This window comes from Thamnophis sirtalis, unplaced genomic scaffold, assembly GCF_051295495.1.
Source record: "Thamnophis sirtalis isolate CommonGarterSnake01/CBP01778 unplaced genomic scaffold, rThaSir2_p1.2 scaffold_12, whole genome shotgun sequence".
NCBI lineage: Eukaryota > Metazoa > Chordata > Lepidosauria > Squamata > Natricidae > Thamnophis > Thamnophis sirtalis.
In genome coordinates, this window is record NW_028261392.1 from 10,720,973 (window position 1) to 10,747,149 (window position 26,177).

General features: G+C 41.3%; 1 protein-coding gene across 1 annotated transcript in view; it reads right to left on the bottom strand.

The window, feature by feature from the left end:
- Positions 1 to 19,733, bottom strand: part of KLHL1 (kelch like family member 1) — a 138,793-nt gene extending 119,060 nt beyond the window's left edge. Inside the window, exon 1 of the mRNA XM_087726320.1 lies at positions 19,181 to 19,733. Coding sequence (XP_087582446.1) covers positions 19,181 to 19,716 — 536 coding nt within the window. The 5' untranslated portion in view covers positions 19,717 to 19,733. The remainder of the gene's footprint in view (positions 1 to 19,180) is intronic.
- Positions 19,734 to 26,177: the final 6,444 nt, after the last annotated feature.

Here is a 26,177-nt window from a genome sequence, read left to right on the forward strand (position 1 = left end):
ATTGGACTATGGACTGGGGTGCCAAGGGGAGGGGATTGAATTATACATGATATTCTTTGCTTTCGCGCCTAATTAACCAGATTCAGTTTAGCTTCGCTACTGATCATTTGTAATTAGTAAAAGTACACTTAATTTCAAACAAATGGGGTTGAGTGGTTTCTTTCCTGATTATTAAATGAAGTTGCACCTGACAGTTCCAATATTTGAGGGGTTGCCACAGAGAGGAAAGTGTCAAGCTTTTTTCCAAGGCACCTGCATGCCAGACAATGAATAATGGATGGAAACTGACCAAGGAGAGATTCAATCTAGAAATAAGGAGAAATTTTCTGACAGTGAGAACAATCAACCAATGGAACAGAAGTTGCCTTTGGAAGTTGTGGGAGCTTCATCACTTCAGACTTTCAAGAAGAGATTGGACTGCCATTTTTTCAGAAATGGTGTAGTGCCTCCTGCTTGAGTGGGGGGTTGGATTAGATGACCTACAAGATCCCTTCCAACTCTGTTAATCTGTTAAATCTGGATGGGAGATGGAAGACTACCAGCATATAACAGAACTACCAACCTCCCTGGCTATATTAAAATTTAGTATCCAACTTGGGAAACATACAAGTTGTATATCCATGACCTCACCTGAAGTCCAGCGCAGCTTAAAAGCAACATCAAAATATCATATCACACATTTAAGTGCTTATATGGCCTTTTAGTGTTATTACCTCAAGAAGGAATTGAATTCCGTCTTCATGAAGCTTCATTCAAGGACTGAATGAAGAAACTTCTTGGATGGGAAGCAAAATCTCTTCAAGGAAAAACTAGGTCCAGTTTTTGAAAAAAAAAAACACTTTTGGGACAACTATGACCTGGATGTCTGAGAATCTCCATGGACATCCTTCAAATAAATCCACATCTCTGTGGTAATTGTCAATTTTCTACCAGGATTTTCCACCTACCAAGGAAAATCTCTCCCCCTTCACAGCATGACAAGGAAAAGTCCCCCCCAAATCGGTTTTCTTTGAAGCTCTTAAAATATTCACAATCTGTGGATAACATGATTTGAGCTCATCTCTAAATTCTCTTCAATTCCTAATTTCCTTGTAATATTCTGGCAGTTAATACATATGTTTGAAGCATTCAAATCTTTTCTTGAAAGAACATACTGAAGTTGTTTGTGTAGCTTCTTGTGCATTCTATTCTTGTAGGACATTTTTTTTAAAAAAAATGCAAAAAGGAAACAGGGAAATCATAAGTTTAAAATGCAATTTTGTTGAAAAGGTCAAGCAGTAGTGTTGGTGCTTGGCAGATAAGAAGATATTTAGTGCCAGATGCAAGCTCCTTTTCAAAGTCTGCTTTATATTGAAATTCTTATAACACCCTTTTCAAATGTAAGCATGCTGTACTGTGAGTCCCCATGGCATTAAATCCTATTAAACATGGATCAACAGAAAAAAAAAGTGTAACAAGGTTAAATTGTGTTCATGGAAGAGCCCTAATATGTTCATTCAGAAATAATTATGTACTTGATAATCAGGTCAACAGCTACAGTTTATTTACCCATCTAAGGTTAAATCAGGTTGAAATCCTCAGCAGCTTTTAGAGAGAATTGTAAAGCTGCAAGCATCGTGTAGCTTGTGCTATTGTACAGAATGACAAGTACGAATTAAGCAAGCCAGTATTTACTGTATATACTCGAGTATAAGCCTAGTTTTTCAGCCCACTTTTTGGGCTGAAAAAAGCCACCTCGGCTTATACTCGAGTCAGTGAAAAATGTGCCCGAAATGGAGGAGAAAAAGGGGCGGGGCCATGCCACTGGGTGACACTCGTGAATGGCCCAGTGCCCCTGTGAGTTTCCCCTCCCTCTGTGTCAGTTTGCCGCGCAGCGCGCACCGCACCATCCCCCCCTCCTCACGTTCTAATGTAATGCAGGGCTGTCTTACGATTCCCCTTCCTCCCCCTCCTGCCGCTCTGCAACGATGTCCCACCTCCTCCTTGTTATGGCAAGCAGCCACATAGCGATGTCCCACCTCCTCTGGTACAGTGATCCAATGATAGGAATCACTGTGCCGTGTGTCATAGGAGGCGGGACATCGCTCCCGCGGCTGCACGGGACATCATCATCACAGCGGGACATCAGCATCATGAGGTGAGTGAAGTATTTCATTGAATACACCGCTAGTTTATTGTTTTTCTTTGAAATAAATATTCAAAAACATTATTGGTATCTATTTTTATTTTTGAAATTTACCGGTAGCTGCTGCATTTCCCACCCTAGGCTTATACTCGAGTCAATAACTTTTCCAGTTTTTTGTGGTAAAATTAGGTGCCTCGGCTTATATTCGGGTCGGCCTATACTCGAGTATATACGGTATACAAAACCAAAATTACACACCGTCAAATAACATTTATTTATTTGTTGGTTTATTTGTTTTGTTTGTTTAGATAGTTGGTTAGTTAGTCAGTCAGTTAGTTAGATATGTCAATCCAATGTTTATGCCTGCCCATCTATATCAGAAACTATTGATAGACAGGAACCAAAAACAGAATGGAAAAGAAACATAACATCATCAGGGACCTTGGAGGTCTTCTAGTCCAACCCCCTGTTTAATGAGATCCTATACCATTCCAGACTAGTAGCTATCCAGTCTCTTCTTAAAAGATTCCAGTGATGGATCATCCACAACTTCTGAAGGCAAGCCATTCCACTGGTTAATTGTTATCGCTGTTGGGAAATTTCTCCTTAGTTCTAGATTGCTTCTCTTGTTGATTAGTTTCCATTCATCATTTCTTGTAGTGCCTTCTGGTGCTTTGGAAAATAGCAATTTTGATAAAGCCAACATCAACAAAACTTGGATCAAAGCTCAAACTATCCAACAGATGTCCTCATTATAGAATTCCCACCTGAGATTGTGACCCCAATGTCTGGGAAAAGAGCCAGATTTTCATTGCCTTGAGAAAAGCTAATAGAGTAAGGTGATGAAAATTCTCAGTCCTCCAGATAGAATTGTCTGGAAGTTGGTTCATAGAGATTGGACTTGTTTTTTGATTGGTTTAAGATGTTTTGTTGCTTATCCAAGCACTTTCTTCAGTCTAAACAAGTAGTTTAGAGGAATCTGAGTAGGCAGACGGTTATTGGAAAAGGATAGAATAGAAGAATAGAATAGAATAGGATGGATAGGATAGGATAGGATAGGATAGGATTACAGAATTACTGAAGACGTCTCTGTGGTCATGTGGCTATCATGATTATATGCCAAGGTTCATAGAACGCTGTTACCTTCCCACCAAAGTTAGTCTCTATTTTTCTACTTGCAGTTTTTTACATGCTTTCGAACTGCTAGGTTGGCAGAAGCTGGGAAAGTAACGGGAGCTCACTCAGTTATGCAGTGCTAGGGATTCAAACCGCCGAACTGCTGACCTTTCTGATTGACAAGCTCAGCATCTTAGCTACTGTGTCCCTTCATCAGGAATACATGTAGGGAATTTTCATGAAGTACTAATCTGGCACTGCTAGAACAAATATGCAAATTTGTTACTTAAGAAGCCATTTTTTTAAAATAAAGAAACATCTTCAGCATGCTAATGTCTCTTCCAAATTCATCTGAGAACATCTGACTATTCTTTCAGAACCTGGCAAAGTCCCTGGCATTTTTTTGATGAGTTATCTTAGTTATTGCAACACCATCTTTCCTGATCGGTTGTCATTGTTGGCTTAAAATGTATGTTTCATTTTACTTGAAAGCCAAACCTATTTTGCATTCTTTTATTACACAATATTTATTATTCAAAACTCAATTATGATTTTTAGTTCAAGGGGGGGGTGGCTACGATGGTCAATCTCTCCATTTCTTTCCAAGCCATTTCTTCATGAAATATAGGCACAGGCGTTGTGGCAATTTGATTTTCCTTTCAGGTGATTTTAACTCTACAGTATTGTTTCAATCATTGTGAAGTACTTATTGTAGGCTTCAGGCTGTATTTACGTTCAGGATTATTCTATATATTTCTACCCAATCGCTCTATCAAATTTGTCAAGGGGACACTTAGCAATGTTATGCTACAACACAGATGGAGAGGCAGAATCCATGCGGGTGATGATCTTATCAATCTGTTCCCATGCAGCAATTCTGGACACATACGCTATTTCCTTATCTCTTGGCTAGTTTTAGGAGACTCTTCCCTTGTGTCCAGCACTCTAACATTCTGTGCAACAGCTTGTAGGACATGAAGAGACTAAGTCTGACTATTTGCATCTATGCAGCCTGTAGTTAATCCTGTGCCAACTTCAAGATGTCAACAGAATCTTAGTTTTATAGCCCTACTTATTTAACCAATGCCTAGAACGGTGTTATGCATACATGAGCCTCCCACCGGTGTGTCGGTGGCCAGGCTCATAAATCATTTCAAGTCGTGTCATCTGAAACTTTTAACCCTAAATTTAACCTTTGCTTTTTAAAAAAATTTGACAGCTCTTAATGTTTGTTGGTTCCCTTAGATTTAGGGTTAATTTTGACTATTTTATGGAGCAGGATTGTACATGTGTGATTAATTTTAGCGTTTTATTATTTTTCTTCTGTATAACTTTGCACCGGACTTCCCCTATGTTTCGTTTAGCATTTCTTTCTTTCTTTCTTTCTTTCTTTCTTTCTTTCTTTCTTTCTTTCTTTCTTTCTTTCTTTCTTTCTTTCTTCCTTCCTTCCTTCCTTCCTTCCTTCCTTCCCTCCTTCCTTTCTTCTTCCTTCCTTCTTTCTCCTTCCTTCCTTTCCTTCCTTCCTTCCTTCCTTTCCTTCCTTTCCTTCCTTCCTTCCTTCCTTCCCTCCCTCCCTCCCTCCCTCCCTCCCTCCTTCCTTCCTTCCTTCCTTCCTTCCTTCCTTCCTTCCTTCCTTCCTTCCTTCCTTCCTTCCTTCCTGAAGGTGTTTTGTTTATGAATAGGATGATCTGGCTTTCTTAATGGATATAAACTATCCATCTCTAAAGACTATAGGCTTCTGCTTGAGCTGTTTTCTGTATAACTTTGCACCGGACTTCCCCTATGTTTCGTTTAGCATTTCTTTCTTTCTTTCTTTCTTTCTTTCTTTCTTTCTTTCTTTCTTTCTTCCTTCCTTCCCTCCTTCCTTTCTTCTTCCTTCCTTCTTTCTCCTTCCTTCCTTTCCTTCCTTCCTTCCTTCCTTCCTTCCCTCCCTCCCTCCCTCCCTCCCTCCCTCCTTCCTTCCTTCCTTCCTTCCTTCCTTCCTTCCTTCCTTCCTGAAGGTGTTTTGTTTATGAATAGGATGATCTGGCTTTCTTAATGGATATAAACTATCCATCTCTAAAGACTATAGGCTTCTGCTTGAGCTGTTTTCCTGTAGCAGGAAAACTGGGGCTGTTCTCTGCCTTTAGGAATATGTTTTTCCTCTTTTCCTTTAGGGGAAATATACTATTCTGCCTCTTTTAATATTCCCCAAAACATTTCATTCTTGGGGTGGGGGTGGGGGTTGGTTTTCCCACAAAATGTACTCCTGTCAAATGAGGTCCCCAGAAGAGCTGAACTATTTCAACTTGCATTTTCTAACTCTGGGACTGCAAAGAGCAAAGGAGAAATTATACTTCTTTTTAATCACTTTATTTTAGGATTTATTCTGGTTTTGTCCCGACTCATCACTCAAAATTATTTATAAAGATCACATCCAGCTCTCAATCTGCCTTTCCTGTATCTGACTCCAAACTGACAGAGGCCTGGAGCTTCCCTCTGCACTCATCCACAATGAATTTCTATATATTTTTATAGCTGTGTAAACCCACCTTCCACTTCAGAATAAACCTCAATTACTTATATGGCTCTCAGAATGAATGTTTGAGCATTTGCTTTCTTACTGAAAAAGGCATAATAAAAGGCTGAACACTGTTCTAAACTCAAGATTAAAAATGTATGGAGAGAATAACGGTTATGGCATGAGTCACATTCACACTTCAATGGAATGGGAAGCTTGGAGGCTGATCTGAAATGCCAGATCCATCATCTTCATGCTAGCATGGCAAATACAAGGACCCAATAGTACTTTTCTTTTTCTGTGGACTGTGGGTGGAGTCATAGACTCTTATTCATTATACTTAGATGATATCCTGAGAATATCTGGCCACCTCATCAGATTGGATAGCGTAGGTATTTTCCAAGACCCTTAAATGCAATCGAGTGGGATCTAGGAAGAATACTTTTGGCAAACTGGCAAGCCCCCAACTCTTTTTGTCTTGAAGGCTAAATAAAATCCCTTGCCTGCTGGAAAACCAGAGGCTGTGTCCCACTTGCACTTACCCTAAGAATGAGTATTTTTCAGCCTTGCCCCTGTAATGTAACCTTAACTTTTTCTCCCCAACCATTAGGTGAACAGGCTGAGGCCATCCTTTATTTATTTATTTAGTGCTTCTGTCGTTATGTTGACATCTTCCAAGGGCAGCATCCAAGGCTCGTGAAATCTGTATGGTTTTGTCAACAGTTTCCTTGGCAGGCAGGAAGATATTGGGAACTGAGGCATTAGAGGAAGGTAGGCGATGAGCAAGGCTTTTTGAGAGAGGCCAAGTCAAGGATAGATGGAAAGATTTCAGTTCAGCAATGGTGAAAGTCTGAGAAATGAGGAATGAAAAGGGTGTCCAGACAAGTCATTGGGATAAGATTAAGGATAAAGATGGTGGAAATAATCCATGCTCTAGAACAGGGGTCTCCAACTTTGGCAACTGTATGACTTGTGTACTTCAACTCCCAGAATTCCTCAATCAACTATGCTGGCTGAGGAATTGTGGAAGTTGAAGTCCACAAGTCATAAAATTGGCAAAGTTGGAGATCCGTGTTCTAGATCATAGATTATTTCCACCATCTGTTTTCTCGATCTTATCCCACCACCTTGCCAGGAAAATCCTTTTCCTTGTTTCTTAGACTTTCATCACTGCTGAACTGAAATCTTTCTACCAATCCATGACTGCGCCTCTGCTCTAGAACAATTTATCTCAACCTTGACATCTTGAAGATGTGTGAACATCAGCTCCAAGAATCCCCCAGCCCAGCAGAATTTTAGGAGTTGAAGTCCACATGCCTTCAAGCTGCTAAGTTAATTAACACCATTCTAGAATCACACACAGACAGCGCATAAGAAAACATGCTTCCAAATGTATAAATTCACCTTGCATTTTCTAAATCTGAAATGATGGGAAACCTGTCTCAAGTTATTCTTAAAGTTGCTAATAAAAACATGGAAATTATCAGTGGCATACCACAGGGGGGAAATAACTCTTTCTCGTGAAATAGTGTTTACAGTGGAAATTCCTTACTTTTTAAAATGACACCTGTGTAGAAGCTGACTTAGTAACTCAGTAGGTAATTAGGCAGATGGTATATAAGAAGCCTGCCTTTATTTTTTTTCTTAAATTATAACCTTATTCATTCAAGAATTCATTTACAGTCTTATTTCTAAGAATTTTTTCTTGGAAACAAATTAAAGGAAAAGGTTATAATGGCTGAGATAGCACTATAAATAATGTCACAGAGATAGTATAGTTGCATTGATTTAAAGAAATGCATAGTATTCAACATGGAAAAAAAATTACTTTGGGAAACAATGATAAATACAATGAAAGTATATTATCAAACAAAAAGATAGCAATAAAAAGGAAATTTTGGCTCAGGTATGAAAAACAGTCAGACGTCAACTCAAAATGATCGTTCATATTGATTTACAGCCATTCTAAACAATAAATGGAAATAATGATCCTGTTTGCTAATGTGTATCAGTGTTTTCTCTTTTCCTACTCTGTAATAAAAAGCCAATTTTCATTGGCCTGATTATGGTTTCCAAATTGTTCCAAATATATATCCCTCAGTAATAGCTCGCTAATATGATATAGTTATAGGCATGGGATGATATCCCTTTAATTACATACCAAATGGTTTGCAATAATAAAACTGTATATTTTTTTTCAGGGATTTATGTTTGCATACCTGATTTTTGGAAATTTCAGTCTTTGAAAACCACAAAGCTAAATTATATAATAAAAGCTACTGTGATGTTTGGGAAATCTTTTAAATGATCATCATTCCCTTTCACAAATTTTCTTCCAAACCATCAATGAAATCAAATGAAACCAAAGCAACTGGATGGAAGGATTATTATTTCAATTCCCTGATCGAATATTGTAAACATTCCTACTCAACTGATCTACTTTGTCTTTTATTATGAACTTCTGTGCTAGAATTGGAAAGCAAGTTTCACAACAAAAATGGGTATGTCCTATAAGCTCTCATTGGACTGATCCACCTTCAGAGGTTCAGAATTATTCAAAATTAGCTTGTAATTACTGCCATTAGGTGAACATTTCTACCTTCAGACATAATGTTTGTTAATTTCAAATCATCCCTTTTATCTGAACAGCTATGAATGAATTTACTCTCCACCCCCCCAGCAAAGATTGAAAAGAGAAAATTCGAAAGATGGCTGATGATAGATAGATAGATAGATAGATAGATAGATAGATAGATAGATAGATAGATAGATAGATAGATAGATAGATAGGATGGACGGACTGACAGACGGACAAATATAATGATAGATGGATGGATGGATGGATGGATAGATAATGATAGATGATATAGATGGATGGATGGATGGATGGATGGATGGATGGATGGATAGGTAGATGATATAGATGGATGGATGGATGGATGGATGGATGGATGGATGGATGGATGGATGGATGGATAGATAGATAGATAGATAGATAGATAGATAGATAGATAGATAGATAGATAGATAGATAGATGGATGCAAGGTCTGTTGAAAACCTCAGTCTCAAGCCAGACCTTTTGATCCAAGGACCACCCACAGCTGTGTGAAAAACATTTTCTTGGTGCATCATCCCTTGCCACTTCAAATGGACCTACGACAAGCACCATTCTAGTTCACATTCCTCTTCCCCTTTGCTTTCTCCACCAGGAAATGAGAAATGAGTCCTCATCCTTCCTGATGCTAAGAATTTTGTCCAGCCATGCATCCATTCATCCATCCATGCATGCATCCATGCATGCATCCATGCATCCATCCAGGCAGCCAGGCATCCATCCATGCATCCATCCACCTTGTATGTCGCCCAACTCACAAACAGATTCTGAAAGGTTCATATAGCTTTTTTTCTTTACACATTGGACACAGTTGGGGAGCATGTTCCAGAATAGGGGGGGAAATCACCTTTTCTCAATAGAGAAAATCACCTTTTCTCCATAGCTGACGCTTGGCAAAGGAGTGCCGGGGGGATGTGAATAGCCATTACACACCAGGATGGCCTCCTTCAGCACTCTGCCAGCCAAAATGGGGCACAGGGACCATGCAATTCCCCCCCCACCGTGCCCTGTTTTGGCTGGCATGGTGCTACAAGAGGCAATTCAGGCCAAAAACAGGATGCAGGGGAAATGTGCAAGTCCCCCCTTATGCCCCATTTTGGCAGGGTACTGCAGGAGATATCTGTCCCATCTCCCCAGCATCACTGGCTGGCCCACAGAAGAGAACTACAATGCTGATCCGGCCCTCGAAGCAATCCAGTTTGGCACCCCTGCTACAAAGATATGCCAGATGAAATGGGGCATGGAATGTGCCCCAGTCCAAATCTTTTACCCAGGCTCCAAAGCTAGTGCCATACAAACTAAAAGACACTTCTGAACAATCCTGAGAAGAGGTGTTACTCAGCCAGTTCTAACAGGTTCTGGAGAACCAGTAGCAGAAATTTTGAGTAGTTCAAAGGCAAAGAGGCTGGCCACACCCCCGCTGCTTTCCAGCCTCCCAGCTGATCTTCTTTTGTTATCCTGAACAGGAGAACGGAGCTGGAAAGCAGGTTAGTGGGGTGAGGAGAGAATGGGGATTTTGGAGTAACTTTCCCCTGCCTTGCCCACCAAGCCATGCCCACCAAGCCACGCCTACAGAACCAGTAGTAAAAAAAAAATTGAATCCCACCACTGATCCAGGGGAATCAGACATATAGGCCAAAAGATTGGGTCCAAATCTTAATTCCTTGTTCCAAAAGGTAGTTTGAAAACATTAGTTTGAACCAGCAATTTTCCTTTTCTTTCAGGTGTTGCCCATTTCTATTGTTTATGTAGCTCAGATCCTGGGAAATGAACCAAGCTCATTGATAAACACCATGAAAGCTTATTTCAAGTAGATTAAACATTATGTTCTTTCCACAGCTGAAAACATTACAAAATTTGAAAATAGTTTCTGTCAGGCTAATTCCCATCTAATGACATTCCTGTCATAGGCTGGATATATGGCTGTGCTGAAATATTTATCGTAATGTACTTTATTTATAAAATAAATAAGGATTAGACACCCATACAAAAGAGTAATTGTGCTTGCTTTTATTTACAAATTCTATTTTAGATTCACCGACAAGGAAAAGGATGAAGAAGCAGTAATTATATTATATCCAAGGACTGAAGTAAACCCAAGAAAGATTGTAAAAGTTCTCTCTTCAGTACCAATAAAAGGTAAAGGTTTCCCTTGCACATATGTGCTAGTTGTTCCTGACTCTAGGGGGCAGTGCTCATCTCTGTTTCAAAGCCAAAGAGCCAGTGCTGTCCGAATATGTCTCTGTGGTCATGTGGCCAGCATGACTAGATGCTGAAGGTGCATGGAATGCTGTTACCTTCTCACCAAAGGTGGTCCTTATTTTTCTACCTGTATTTTTACATGCTTTCAAACTGCTAGGTTTGCAGAATCTGGGACAAGTAACAGGAGCTCACTCTGTTACGTGGCGCTACAGATTTGAGAAGCAACTTAGAACTAAGAACTAACTTCCTTAACTCCAGAGTGTTAATGTCATTGCCTAGAAGATCACTGGTTGCCCTCTGCCCTCTTTGGAAGAGCTTTATAGCTTCCACTGCCTTAAGAAAGTTCAAAACATTCTTAAAGATCCATCTCATCCTGGGCACCACTTTTTTGAACTATTACCATCTGGCAGACGGTACAGGATAATTAAAAACAAGGACAAATAGGCTGAAAAACAGCTTCTGTCCCAGGGCAGTAACTATATTGAATTCTACTACTTAGTGCAATATTAATGTAATATCAGTGGTTTTCAATTCAATTGTATAGATTGTGAAGGATGTGTGTTTGTGTTTTATTTTTATAGTTATGATGTACCCTGAAGATGGCATTTAATTTAGTTGTATGAGATGCAAAGACAATAAAGTACACTAACTAACAGTGAGAACAATTAGCCAGTAGAATGGCTTTCCTTTGGAAGTTGTGGGAGTTTTTAACAAGAGATTGGACAACCATTTGTTTGAAACAGTTATAGTGTTCCCTGCTTAAGCAAGGGGTTGGACAAGGTCCCATTGAACTCTCTTATTCTGTTAAGTTGCGGCTAGATGGTGATGGAGAAAAGCTATCTATGGGATCTCTAACAGCTGATTTGATGTGATTTGATGTCACATAACGGCCGGTAAGATCCCACAGGGTGGGCCTCCTTCAGATGCCGTCAGCCAGACAATGTCGGCTGGCGGCTCCCCGGAGGAGAGCCTTCTCTGTGGCTGCTCTGACCCTTTGGAACGATCTACCCCCAGAAATCCGAACCTCACCCACTCTCATGGCCTTCAGAAAAGCTGTCAAGACCTGGCTATTCCGGCAGGCCTGGGGCTGTTGACCTCATTGTTGAAGTCCAGCCCCGACTGAAATGAATGTATCTGTGTTGTTTTTAACTTGTCTATTTTATTTTTATTTTATTTTATTTTTTTCCCCTCTCTGTAAGCCGCCCGGAGTCCTCCAGGATTGGGCAGCCTATAAATAAAATTAAACTTGAAACTTGAAACTTGAATTAATCAGAAGAAGAGAAGACTCACTGGAGAAAAGCCTGATGCTGGGAAAGATTGGGGGCAAGAGAAGAAAGGGACAAGAGAGAATGAAGTGGCTGGATGTAGTCACTGAAGCAGTCGGTGTGAGTTTAGATGAACTCCAGAGGATGGTAGAGGATAGGAAGGCCTGGAAGTATATTGTCCATGGGATCGCGATGGGTTGGACACAACTTCACAACTAAATAAATCAAGATACTGATTGGTTAAGGCAACCCTTTAAGAATCTCTCTCACCCCCTCCCCACTTTAAAAAGGCAAACACGAAGTACATGTTATATATAGCAAAGCAACAGCTTGAAGCATTTTTATTTAGAGAAAAAACTTTGGCTTCATAAATCTTATCTTGGGGTGCATGTTGACCATGGAATAGTCTTCCTGTTAAGGGGGCATTTTGTAACTTGCCATGGCCAAACCTTCTTGCCAGACAGGGTTTTTTAAAAGACTTTCTACCACATTTCTCAAAACTGCAAATGGATCCCCAGATGGTCCTTCCTTCTAGGATAAGTCAGAAAAAAAGAAATATGTGAATTCTAGGGAAGCGGGGAAGGAAAAAATATATCTTTCCTATTTTTTTTATTGTAATATAACAGGAGAAAAGGAACATTTTATTCTTTGTTTATAACTGAAAATTATAACTAGTGTTATTAAAGCTTATTGTGTACACTGAATGGGAGATTTGGGTTTGGCAAAAACAATTATCTTAAGAGGATATAAATAAAGGAAGGTTTAGAGTTGTTCCATAGGCTGTTAAATTGAGATCTGTTTTGAGATGGGGGAAGATAAACATTAATCAATAATAACAGAGCATTATTGAATTTTAACGGCACGGACATTGCATAGCGTTCCATTGGATGTAAGTGCCTGTAATGTTTGAACATAGCTTAGTTGATATTTGTATACTTAAACCAGCACACAATGCTCCAGGTACTGGTGGAAGCAAAGGGGATTTATATCCATTCAATGCAAGGTGTTTTCAAGGTTTATAGTAGTTGAGACACATTTTAAGTTGAAAGAAAATGCAAGTGATTCCTAGTGTATAATGTAGCTATAGCATAGAAGGTGGATTCCATTTTCTTCCCCTTGCTTCAGTGTCTTTATTGATACAACCAGAGAGAGAGAGAGAGAGAGAGAGAGAGAGAGAGAGAGAGAGAGAGAGAGAGAGAGAGAGAGAGAGAGAGAGAGAGAGAGAGAGAGAGAGAGAGAGAGAGAGAGAGAGATCTAAACGCACACGCACACACACACACACACACAGACACACACCCCTCTTTGCTCTATCAAAAGACCAAAGAACTTGGGTCTTCTGGAAACATTTCTAAGCAAAGAGATAAGCAGTCATATGAAGCCAGGGACAGAAAACTCTTGAAACAGAATTGGCGCCAGTACTAAAACGTGACACAATGGGATCCTTTGAATCTTGCAACCCTGATGGTATTCCACCTCAAACAGATCTGGTTGTGTTTGAAGGAACGCAAACATCCACAGTTGTTCAGCCAGAAACAGCAAGGAAGAAAAAATGTGCAAAACTACAAGTGTCTCTTGTCTGTTGTCTCACGTCGAGAACTTTAAAAAAAGTCTACCAAACATAGCGGGCATGTTCTTGAAGACATTTTCGAGAAGGGAATGAAATAGAACTGAATCGCCATGAGGTTTCCCTTTGCTTTCAAGCCTCTTACTGACCCCAGGAATGCCTGAAGCAAACTTACAACACATAATCCTGCATGTTTACTTGAAAGAATGGTTTCCTGGTAAACCTTTCTTTTCCTATCCAGATTTCCTTTTTCAGAAGGTGAAACAGACTCATAGATTTATGCCAGTGATGTCAAGATATCCGAGCCTTTGGGCCATCCTAGCCTACTGATCTTGCAAAAGAATATAGAATAGAACAACAGCATTGGAAGGGAACTTGGAGGTCATCTACTCCAACCCCCTCTTAGGCAGGAAATTTCTACTTACAGGTAATTCTAGCTTGCGTCTCTCCTTGACTAGTTTCCACCCATTGCTTCCTGTCCTGTCTTCAGGGACTTTGGAGAATAGCTTGACTCCCTCTTCTTTGGGGCAACCCCTGAGATATTGGAACACTGCTATCATGTCTCCCCTAGTCCTTCTTTTCATCAAACTAGTTAAAACCGATTCCAGCAACCATTTTTTATATGTTTTAGCCCCCAGTCCCCTAGTATCTTTGTTTAGGGAACTGGAGGTTAAAACATATGAAGAACAGTTGCAGGAACTGGGTATGTTTAGTTTAATAGAAAGAAGGACTAGGGGAGACATGATAGCAGTCTTCCGATATCTCAGGGGCTGAGATATAAAGTCACTTTCTATTATATTTTTAATGAAAAATCTGGTTTTTTTTAAATGCAACTGGACAAACCCATCCTAGAAGATTTAAACTTCATGACTGTTATTCTATAGAATCACCAACATGCTTATGAACGCTTGGATGCTCCCCCAATTTGAAAAAAATAATAATGAATACCTCAAAAACCTTTCAATAAAAGAAGTCAAATGGTATTTTTTTAAAAAAAAAATCAGCTTCACGGCTTCCCTGTCTTGAAATGGATTCGTGTATCATTATATGCATGAACAAATTGCTCAAAGAAAACTCTTTGCTTGCCTAGCTTGGCAAAGGAGCTGATTCCATTCCCCCCCCCCCCCCCAGACTTGCATGGAGCTATTCTACTCAGCTCAACGAAATAAGCTATCTTTTTTTTTTCTGTTTTCCGAATGGAGCAGCTGATCAAACCGGAACAGCTCACGTAATAGATAGGATCATTTATACATTTTTTAATTAAAAAAAAAAGAAATCTCACTGTCTACTTTTTATGGTCCTTTTCCAAAAGCAAGGAATGAGTTAATCTCCCACCCATGTTCTTTCCTTAGCCTATTCTGCATAAGCAAACAGCATCTGGAGAGTTGAGTAATTGAGTAATTGAGTAATTTATTTATATGCCGCCCTTTTCCCTGGGGGGACTCAGGGCGGCTTACAACTCGAAAAGGGGGGGAAACAGACAATTAACACATAAGACAGTACATCATTAAAAGCACAACATTCATACTATTCGGGTGGGTTACAGTCTTTAACCCCAGGCCTGACGGGATAGCCAGATTTTAAGGGCTGTGCGGAAGGTCTGGAGGGTGGTGAGGGTACGAATCTCCACGGGGAGATCGTTCCATAGGGTCGGAGCTGCCACCGAGAAGGCTCTCCTCCGCGTAGTTGCCAGTCGACATTGACCGGCAGATGGGACTCGGAGGAGGCCTAATCTATGGTATCTAATTGGTCGGGTGGAGGTAATTGGCAGCAGGCGGTCTCTCAAGTGAAGCCACAAGTTACAAGCTCTGTGCACCTATTAGAGGAAATGCATTGTAGTCATAAATTTGGTATGGAAACCTGGGGGACTGGGTTACAATAGTGAAAATAAGGAAAGGAGTCTTGTAAGTAGTGCTAGTCGTCCCGACTCTTCAAAGTCTGCGCTTGTTTATACAAATTAGTTATACTAATTTAATCTCTCTTCAGTGCCTTAAAGGTAAAGGTTTCCCTTATACGTATGTGCTTGTTGTTCCTGACTCAGATGAAGAAGCAGTAATTATGTTTTATTCAAGGACTGAACTAAACCCAAGAAAGATTTTAAAAGTTCTCTCTTCAGTGCCTATAAAAGGTAAAGGTTTCCCTTATACGTATGTGCTTGTTGTTCCTGACTCAAGGGGGCGGTGCTCGTCTCCGTTTCAAAGCCGAAGAGCCAGCACTGTCCAAAGACATCTCTGTGGTCATGTGGCCGGCACGACTAAATGCTGAAGGCACACGGAACACTGTTACCTTCCCACCAAATGTGGTTCCTATTTTTCTACTTGCATTTTTTACATACTTTCGAACTGCTAGGTTGGCAGAAGCTGGGACAAGGAACGTGAGCTCACTCTGTTATGTGACGCTAGGGATTCAAATCACTGAATTGCCAATCTTTCTGAGTGACAAGCTCAGTGTCTTAACCACTGAGCCATCACGTCCCTAATAGGGAAAATAAGTAACCCATAAATGACCTAAATTTATTAGCCTAGTTTCCATTAAAATGAAGCACATGAAAGTTGAAGGAAACTTTTCCATAACTTTGCCCCACTACTGTGCTGCTTTGATTACCTTTTTTTTCTCCCTCTTTCCATTTATATTAAATTCTGTTTGTTGGTTTTAAAATATTCATTAAGTTTCTTCAAAATGATTATGTACTCTGTTTCTTTGAAATGCGTGTGCTCTGTGTGAAGAAAGACAAATGAAGTGACACAGATTTTTTTTCTCTTTGTATTCATTTGGGACAGTGCGATAAAAGTTATAAAAAACATTAATCAGTTTTCGGTGAGTTGAGCATCACCGAATTTCAGGGGAACCTTCTCACTTGAATGTTATGGGAAACATGATACATTCTAAAGTCATTTAAAAGTAGTTACATTTCAAATTATTATAAACTTCACTAGGAAATTTAGAAAATATGCTTCAATACTCTCCAAAGCTTAATATTGGATAGGAAGGAAGGAAGGAAGGAAGAAAAAAGGAAAAAGGAAGGAAGAAAGAAGGAAGGAAGGAAGGAAGGAAAAGAAGGAAGGAAAAAGAAAGAAGGAAGGAAGAAAAAGAAGGAAGGAAGGAAGGAAAAAGAAGGAAAGAAGGAAGGAAGGAAAAGAAGGAAGGAAGAGAGGGAGAAAGAGAAAGAAAGAGTAGGAAAGAAGGAAGGGAGAGAAAGAAAGAAAGAAAGAAGAAAAGAAGTAAAAAGGAAGAAAGGAAAAAGAAGGAAGGAAAGAAGGAAGGAAAAGAAGGGAAGAAGGAAGGAAAAGAAGGGAAGAAGGAAGGAAGGGACCCTTTGAGCCCTGTGGCTATAGACATAATGGTGAAACAAATTCAATGCATCGGAAATGTCATAATTCTAAATAAAATATTTCAGGCTATCAATGCTCATTTAAACACCTGAATAAACCCCCTTGACAACTGAGTCAGGGTTTGGTTAGCTATTTGACAAGTGCTAGAAACATTTCAGCTAAAAAGTACATACATCAGCAAATCCTAATGGCATGGCTTACAATTCCTTTATTTCTAGCAACATAAAATATTGTTCCCGCTATGCTTGGCTTGTTTTCCTTTTGATATTAGATCTCGTCAAGAATCTTTAAGTCTCCTGACTTTTAACAGATGAGATGGCATGTCAATATTCACTGAAGCAAACAGGTTTCAATATGCTTAATTTTGATCGAATCAACTGGTTGGAATCTGGCAAACAGAAGTGCTTTTTAACTTTAATCTGAAATTCAAGCCATCCCATGAGTAGAATGAATGGAAGAGCATTAAAATAAATAGTGAAAAAAGAAACAAGATTTTCAACTCTGTTAAGTGTTATCAGGAAAAAAGGGGAAAATATTCTTTTTGAAAATAATGTTTCAAACTAAAAAAAAAATGTTACCAGTCCAAATGGAAACTTTTGAGGCAAATATATATGAAACTCTATACCAGCATATTTATTCAGAAGCTGTTAATGGACCTTTTGGGAATAAATAATTTGTATTAAACTGTACTGGAACTAACTCCAACCTTTTGGGAATAAATAATTTGTATTAAACTGTACTGGAACTAATAGCCCAAGTGGAGCTATTCAAATCTGTAACCTTGGTTTTTGTTTTTCCCTTCTGTTTTAAATGACCTTCATTTTGTTTTATCTTACTTCTAAATCCATTTGGGTAAATCAATCCATCAATAAAATAAATTGGATGCAGAAATAATGGGCTTTCCCCCCACATAATTCTTATAAAACAAACAACTTTGCCTAGTTTCCCTATCACACACTTTTAAATCAGTAACTTTGGACTACTAATAGGGAATTTTCCATTTTGTATAAATATCTTGAGCGCAAAGATGTATGAATGTCCCTGCAAAATAGCAGTCCAACTTATATAAAAGTTTGCTTATTTTAGTTCTTTAAATTTAGAATAGGAGCCTAGATGAGAGGATTATTAGTTTCAAAGCTGTAACTAATTAATAATATTATAGGGTTCTTTGTAAGAAAGCTTGGGAGACAGGATGTTAATAACTTTCTGGGAAAAAATAGTGTATAAACACAAACACAAAAATTAAGAATGCTCACTTGTTTTGATACAACAGATCTCTAAATAGTGTTGGTGGCAATTTAGGATAATTAAAGTATGTGCATAAAGATAATTAAAGTATGTGCTTAAGTAAGGAAAGCCACGTGTAATTTTACAATGTTGAGTTTTTGGGACATGCAATCCTATGATTGGATGGGTTTACAACACAATATTTACCCCTCTACAAAAAAATCCAAGACTCACACTCAAGAAACAGGTTCCAGAAAAAAGAAGAGTATTGCATAAGTACTAACATACCCTATTAAAGCAGAACTCTGTTGAGGATTTATTTTTAGACAGGGCACATCAACTTGTGATGAAAAAAGTTAGACCATGGAGTGCTTTCTCACTAGAAGCCCAGTTCTCTTGCAACCTTAAGAAACAGAGACAAATCTGTTGCCTCTAGAACTTCCAAAGAGAATTAAGACGTTGGTGAGCAATCGGATCTATTCTTCTCAAGCGAAGTTTGAGTTTTGAAATGTTGTAAACCTCGTGCCAGTGGGAAGGATTGAAACGGGACTTCACTGTCCCTTGGAGCGATTTAAAACACGGCTTCAGTTTTGCTTAACGGCTGCCTCTACCGATCAGTTTGGTGGTCAATCCGCTACGGAATAACCTAGAAAGTTGTTTTAAACCCGCGCGACAGCAACTGGACACACAACGTCGCTTAGCATCTGCTCAGGCAGCATGCTTGCAAAACCTAACTACACCACTGTACTCTTGGCGTGCGTGAACGAGTGGCTTCCCCCACCGCTTCGGCGGGCGACCGTGCGATTCTTCTCCAGCGACAAAAAAAGACTCCGAAGTTCGGACGCTGCCGAGACCTTCTTTGCGCAGTTGACTCCAAAGTCAACGTCAAGGGAAGGAACCGGCAGGCAGGTGGAGGGGGCGCCCTTCTAACCCGGTGCCAGAAAAACGACCGGCTTAACCGACGAGCCGAACCTCAAATCCGAGGGTCCCCGGTTTCCTAAAAGGCGACCCACCACCCATCTTCGCGCCAAGTCCCGGGTCAAGCTGTCCCCCAAATTGGCCGAGCTAACGAGGGTTTTCTCCCCATAACTGAGCAAAATAGGGCAAGAGAGGGCAGGGCAAAGCAAGACAGGAAGCCTGGCTGGGGAGCTGCGCGATGTTGGGCTTTCTTTGGCCGGCCAGGGGCGCTCCAGCGCGGCCGGGCAACCCTCGCTGGCTCGCTTGGGTGGCTTACCTGTGCGCGGCGCCTTCACCTGTTGCCCGGCCGCCTCCATCGGCGAAGGGCAGCGGCTCCCCCTTGACTTCGCGCAGCACCAGCGCCTTCTCCTCCTGGCGGGGGAACTCAGCGAAGTCGCCCCCGCTGCTTCCTCCTCCTCCACCACCTGGCCTTTCGTCCAGAGACTCGACGTAGAAGATGGTGCGAGGGGCCGGCGGGGGGCCTTGCGGCTCGGCCAGCCCATGGAGCCGGGTGGCCGGCAGCGACGTCCCGTTGAGGGGCAGGGAAGAGACGGCGCAGGGCGGCGGGCAGGCGGCGGCCGAAGACTGCGAGGGCGAGGCGGAGGAGGCTTTCTTCCAGAAGGCGCCTCCCCCTCCTCCTCCTCCGCTTCGCTCCTGGCTCTTCAGCAGCCGGCTCTGGCTCGGGCCCCAGTGCTCGAAGCTGCCGTCCGGTTGCAAACAGCCGCCCGCGGGCGCCGCCGGGTGACTGAACAGTTTCCAGCGGAGGCGCAAGATGTGCTTCACGTCAAAGTCCTTCCTGCTCGAGTTCGACATCCTGCAGCGGCGGAGGCGAGGCTGGCGTTGGCTTCTCCGGCAGCTGAGTCGAGGCGAGCCCGGAGGGGGGCAAGGCGGCTGGCAGGGCCTCCCAGCGCCGGAGAGTCCGCAGCGCCCGAGGCGCAGGAAGCAACCGGGCTGCCGCCGAGCGTCTGAAAGGGGAAGGAAAGCAAGCTACGCGAAGTAGTAGCCCCCTCCTCCTCCTCCTCGCTCCCCCCCCCAACCACCACCACTCGGCTGAGCAACGGCGGAGGCTGCACCTGGAGCGCCCCGTATTTTGCGCTCCGAAGGTGAGGAAGGAGGCGAGGAACCGCGCGTAAAGTTGCCGGGTTTTTAAGCGCAGGGTTAGTAGCCGGGGAAGACGGGAGGGGAGTGGGCGGGCGGGCGAGGGAGCGAGCGGGGGTCTTTCCTGAGCAAGGGGAGGGGGTGCTAGAGCTCCCTGGCGCCCCCAACCGGACTGGCTTCTCCGGCGTTGGTCTGGAGCTTTGACTTTCTTTCCAGGCGCTGTCCAGCACCTTGCGAGCATCCCTGGAAGAGATTCTTAATGGGGAAAGGGGAGGCGCTTTTCCAGCAGCCTTTTTCAGCTTCATTAGGATCTCCACTGCCGGCCCCAATTTCCCCTCGTGTTTTCCCCCATCCCGGTTTCAAAGGAAGTCCGGGGAGACCCCACCCAAGTCGATCCCTCAAAGAACACCAACGCCTCCTTTTCCCGACCTGGCGACTGAATCAAGATCTTGAAAACTCAGGTGGAGCCCGGGTTTATTTCTCGTCTTCTTCTTCTTCCCCCCTTCACCGCAAGGACAGCACTTCGCCCAAGCAAACGCTGAACGAGCCTTTGATCTGGTCGACTCCAGCCAGCATTTTAGGCTGCCCGGAACTCCTGGGCTGAGTGGCCAGGATCTTCCGTGGCAAAGTCTTCTTGTTCAGAACTCTTTATCTCTCAATCCACTTCCTGAAGTGGATGTTGTGAGTTGGAATGGTTCACACCTCGAGAACATTTGGTCCACCCAAACTGAGATAATGAAGCATCCATTCTAGGTCTTTTTCCTCTGACTCCGTGCAAAAGTTTCATCAGCTGATGATCATGCGAACTATCTCCTCCTTTCTGTCATCCCATTTTGATCCAATGTTCTTTAAACAGGAATCATAAATGAAGCTATGTTCCACATTAATTGTAAGACAACTCATGTGTGAACTGCAGAGCTTTTATCCCAGCTCATGTAGAGATAAGGTTGCAACATGGTTCCAACTAAAACCTTCTTTCTCTTGGTTTTACCTCCACATGAATATTTGCCAGGCCACCCAGAAACTGGAACAAAGTTTTATTTCAGGAGTAGTTCATCTATCAAAACTTGAGAATTCACCTGTAACTGTCTTTAATTTCCGCATTGCCACTTTCAAGCAGTGTTTTGTATAGTGCTCATCCCAAAATCTTTAAGGGACGTGGTGGCTCAGTGGCTAAGATGCTCAGTTTGTCGATCAGAAAGGTCGGCAGTTTGGCGGTTCGAATCCCCAGTGCTGCGTAATGGAATGAGCTCCCATTACTTGTCCCAGCTTCTGCCAACCTAACAGTTCGAAAGCATGTAAAAATGCAAGTAGAAAAATATGAACCTCCTTTGGTGGGAAGGTAACAGCGTTCAGTGCCCTTCGGTGTTTAGTCATGTTGGGCATGTAATCATGGAGACATCTTCAGACAGTGCTGGCTCTTCGGCTTTGAAACAGAGATGAGTACCGCCCCCTAGAGTCGGGAATGACTAACACATATGTGCAAGAGGAACCTTTACCTTTACCGTAATCCCAAAATCAAGGAGGTTGGGCAAGAAGAACTTCCACAGATTCCCAGAATGATAGGTTAGATTGAGAATCTTAGGAAAAAAGGAATGGTAAACCAAAAACAATACAGTGTATGTGTCAACCCTGGAGCTGGTCTTTGAAGGTGAAGGTATATTACTTGGATCCTTGACATTGTGGGTATGTCAATGCTGATGCACCAAGAACTGGGTTCAACTTGAAGAAAACTTTAATCATTTCTCTGGAGACCTCACTTTTCCAACTAATAGAAAAATTGTGCTTGCATTCAGGGCGGAATTCCACTTTTAGGAGTTTGGAGGATTTATTGGTGTTGTCATCTGGTGACAATCCAGGAGCCAACAGGTTCTTTAGGAATTAGAGGGTCTAAAGGTGACATTCTAAGATCAATTAATTAAATACTGTGGATACTGGGACTTACAGAAAAAGGAAGTTCAACCATTCCAGATCCTTCAGCTTGCTTGGAACCTCAGGGATGGCGACAGATGGAAACTTTATACCCAGCATCTTCCCAGCATTCTCCTAACTGCACCTCAGGAGTCTACACCAGGGTTCAAACTGTCTGTGGGATTTGCCAGACCTTTGTACTAAGAAGAGTAGTATAAATATTCCAAGCATACTTTTAATGAAGGCGAAGTCTTCTGCAGGCAGCAGCTGAGATGCTGTGATGACAAGGCTGGCCAATAATTTTGGAATTTAAAAAAATAACACTTTGCTAAGAATGTGTTTATGAGGACAGTGCTGTGGAATTCAGCCATTGCTCCTGCTCCCCTTAGCTGCTGTTAAATTAGGCAACTGATGTTGATCTTAATTGTTACAAGGAGAAATACAGACAGGAGGCTTCCAGGCAAGAATGATGAACAACACAATGGTACAGCCCCACAAAGCTTGCTGAATATCTGCTAAGTGCACACATGGGGAAACACGCCATGTAAAGCTTGCATCAGCTGGCTACTTCAGCACAGCCATCTCTTATATAAAATCCAAGGAAAAATAAGTTTGTTGGTACCACTTTTTCCTCACCAAGCTTCCGTGGTACCAGGGCATTGCTTTTAACTCCTCCAAACCAGTGGTGGGTTTCAAATAATTTAACAACTGGTACTCTGCCCTAATGACCAGCTGGGTAGGTGTGACTCGGTGGTCATGGGACTGTGTGGGTGTGGCCAACTCAACATTACTCAAGTCAACGGGCGCTTTGCCTTAGCTGTGACAATGTAATAAGGGTTAACTGGACAGGCAGTTTCTGTAAGTAGGGCAATAAAGATTAGGCTAGAAACAACACCAGAATGTTTCCTTCCTGCCTTCCTTACAGAATTAGCCCTGTAAAGTGGAAAACAAACAAAATAAGATTTATTCCAACAACCGGTTCTCCGAACTGCTTAGAAAGTTAACAACTGGTTCTCCCGAATAGGTGCGAATTGTCTGAATCCCACCACTGCTCAAAACCCTCTGCTCATGCTTTGGTTTCTTCTTGCCACTCTGGAATTCTGCACCTAAGCAACAACAACTAAGGATTTGGGTATGGCTAATCTTAGAGAAAAGAAGAACTAGGGGTGACATGCTAACTGTGTTCTGGTAATTGACAGGCTGCCAAGAAGATAAGGGGGGGGGGACTACTTATTTTCCAAAGCACCAGAAGGCAAGAGAAAAGATACAATGAATGGAAAGTAAGCAAGGAGGGAAGCAACCTAGAATTAAGGAGAAACTTCCTAACAGTGAAATCAATTAACCAGTGGGAGTTTGTCATTGGAAGTTGTTGGTGCTTCATTGCGGGAGGTTTTTAAGAAGCAACTGGACAGTCACTTGTCTGAAATGGTATAAGGTCTCCTGCTTGAGCACGGGGTTGGACTAGAAGACCTCCAAGGTCCCTTCCAGATTCTATTCTATTCTATTCTATTCTATTCTATTCTATTCTATTCTATTCTATTCTACTCTATTCCATTCTATTCCATTCTATTCCATTCTATTCCATTCTATTCCATTCTATTCCATTCTATTCCATTCTATTCCATTCCATTCCATTCTTTCTTGCTGTTCTCTATTCTGTTCCATTCTGTTCCGTTCTGTTCCATTCTGTTCCATTCCATTCTTTGGTGCAACACAAACAGTATTGAAAAAAACATTCGCCCTCCCCCCCCCCCCGGCAATTCACCACCGGCAAAACAATAAGCAACTGTATCAATCATATTCAAACAACTTGGGTTTGAATACGGGTTGCCTGAACCATTAAGCAGTCTTCTGTTTCTAACTGGGAAAATACGAAATGCTTTACATTGGAAATGCAGAGCAAGCTTAGGGCTGCCCTTCCGCTACGCAGACAATAGAGAACATTATATTCAACGCCGATCTCGTCAGTAGCCTAGGGATGTTTATCTACCTCGTGGGTGAGAGGAGTGCAACGATTGCACGGTGCAATTGGAATGTTATTATGGGAGGAATGGCTTTGTGGTTAGATACTAGGAGTGAACTGGTGAAACTGTGTTACAGTGCATTGGCTTCTAGCTCATAAATCATCATCTAAAATGCATGAATGACTAGAGGCAATAAAATGGTAAACAGAGTAATGGCAAAACACTTCTCTTACTGTGTTTGAAGGTGGAGAACATGTCTCTCCTTTTGGATGAATGATGAATGAATGAATGAATGAATGAATGAATGAATGAATGATGAACGAATGAATGAATACATTGATACAGTAAATATAAAGGTAATGGTAACCCTCACATATATGTGCCAATCGCTCCCAACTCTAGGGGACAGTGCTCATCTCCATTTCAAACCCGAAGAGCCAGGTGCTGTCCGAAGACATCTCCATGGTCATCTGGCCAGCATGACTAAATGCCGAAGGCTTGCGGAATGCTATTATCTTCCCACCAAAGGTGGTCCCTATTTTTCGACTTTCATTTCTATGTGCTTTTGAACTGCTAGGTTGGCAGAAGCTGGGACAAGTAACGGGAGCTCACTCCATTATTCGGCGCTATGGATTCTAACCACCGAACTGCCAACCTTTCTGATCGACAAGCTGAGCATCTTAGCCACTGAGCCACCTCATCCCTACAGTGAATATAAAGGTGTTTTATTCTTCTTCTAAAATGCTATTCAATTAAACACCATTATAAGTTGCAATTCAATGCAATTGAATTGATCCTTCCTAACTCAGTGTGGGGTGTTTTTGATCCATTCCTAAAAAAAAAAATCCCATCATATACAAAAATGAAATTCAAAGCATAGATGTTGATACTGGATTAACAGTTCCAGTTCTGTTTGATTTAGTACCAAGCTAAATTAACTCTGCTAGAAGCATGAGTTGAGGTTGGTTTACTTCTCTGTTGTTTGTTACTAGAAAGGCCACCTGTGTTTTAGCATAATAAAAACTTAAGACATTCCCATTTCACAGAAGAAAATGCACCATTCCCATATTTTAAATGTTAGTGTATGCTAACAGCTGATCAATAATTCTCCATCCTCAAATTTTTCAAGGCAATGAATGACCAAAGGTACTTAGAAATTAATAATTTTTTCAGTCCGTTTCTTCCAAGACATCAATCAGCTGTTAAGGACAAATACATAAGGCCTATTAAAATGAAAGACAGCTTGAACAAAAAATGATTGCAGCCCATTTCATTTGAATGGCAGAAGTGGGGAAAGTTGTTGATTTAGAAAACTAAAAAGTCTCAGAAAAATGCAATGCAAAAATAGTTCTACACCATTGCTAAGAAAAATAGCACAAGTATGTTTGTATTCTCACCAAGAATGAATGTAACTATTGCCACCAATATTAACCTATTTTTTTCCCTTTAGTGGAAGGTTTGCATTGTGAGCACTATCATAGGATACTAGCTAAAAGTGTAGAAAGAAAGGAAATGCAACGTTCAACTCCAGCGGCAGAATTAATATCGCATAAGAAAAAAAAAATCTAAACTGAACAGAATATAAAGTTTTGTTGCCAGTTATAATTTATAAATTGGGAAAAATGCAATAAACTCTCTTCACACAGCAGTGAAAATACAAAAAAAAAAAAAGAATATGTTAACAAGACTTCATTTTTCTATTTTAAATCTTACATAGTCCTACTTTATGTATACACAGAGGTAAGTAACCAGAAGTAAGCCAGTACTACTGAGAAAATGTATACATGATTGCAGTATTAAATTAAGTGCTATTAGTCCTAGTAGTTACAAGTCTACGGTTTGGTTGTTCCCAGTGTACCTGTAACTTACACAAAGCAGTGCAGTGCTAGATCATTTGAATGTGGTATTATTTAATATAACTGAACTACTAATTCTCCTCCTCCTCCTCCTCCTCCTCCTCCTCCTCCTCCTCCTCCTCCTCCTCCTCCTCCTCCTCCTCCTCCTCCTCCTCCTCTTCTTCTTCTTCTTCTTCTTCTTCTTCTTCTTCTTCTTCTTCTTCTTCTTCTCTTTCTCCTCCTCCTCCTCCTCCTTCTTCTGCCATATCCATCATCGGATGTTGGCAATCATGTTGGCGATCCTATTTTTATCAATAACAACATGAAAAAGTGCTTCTGAGTTTTGTCCATACCAGTCCCTTAGATTTTGAAACCATTGATATTCTTCTTCTGCCTGACCTCGTTTGCCTTCAATCTTTCCTTCAATAAATAAACTAAAGAGTTGCAATCTTACAACAGCTATAGT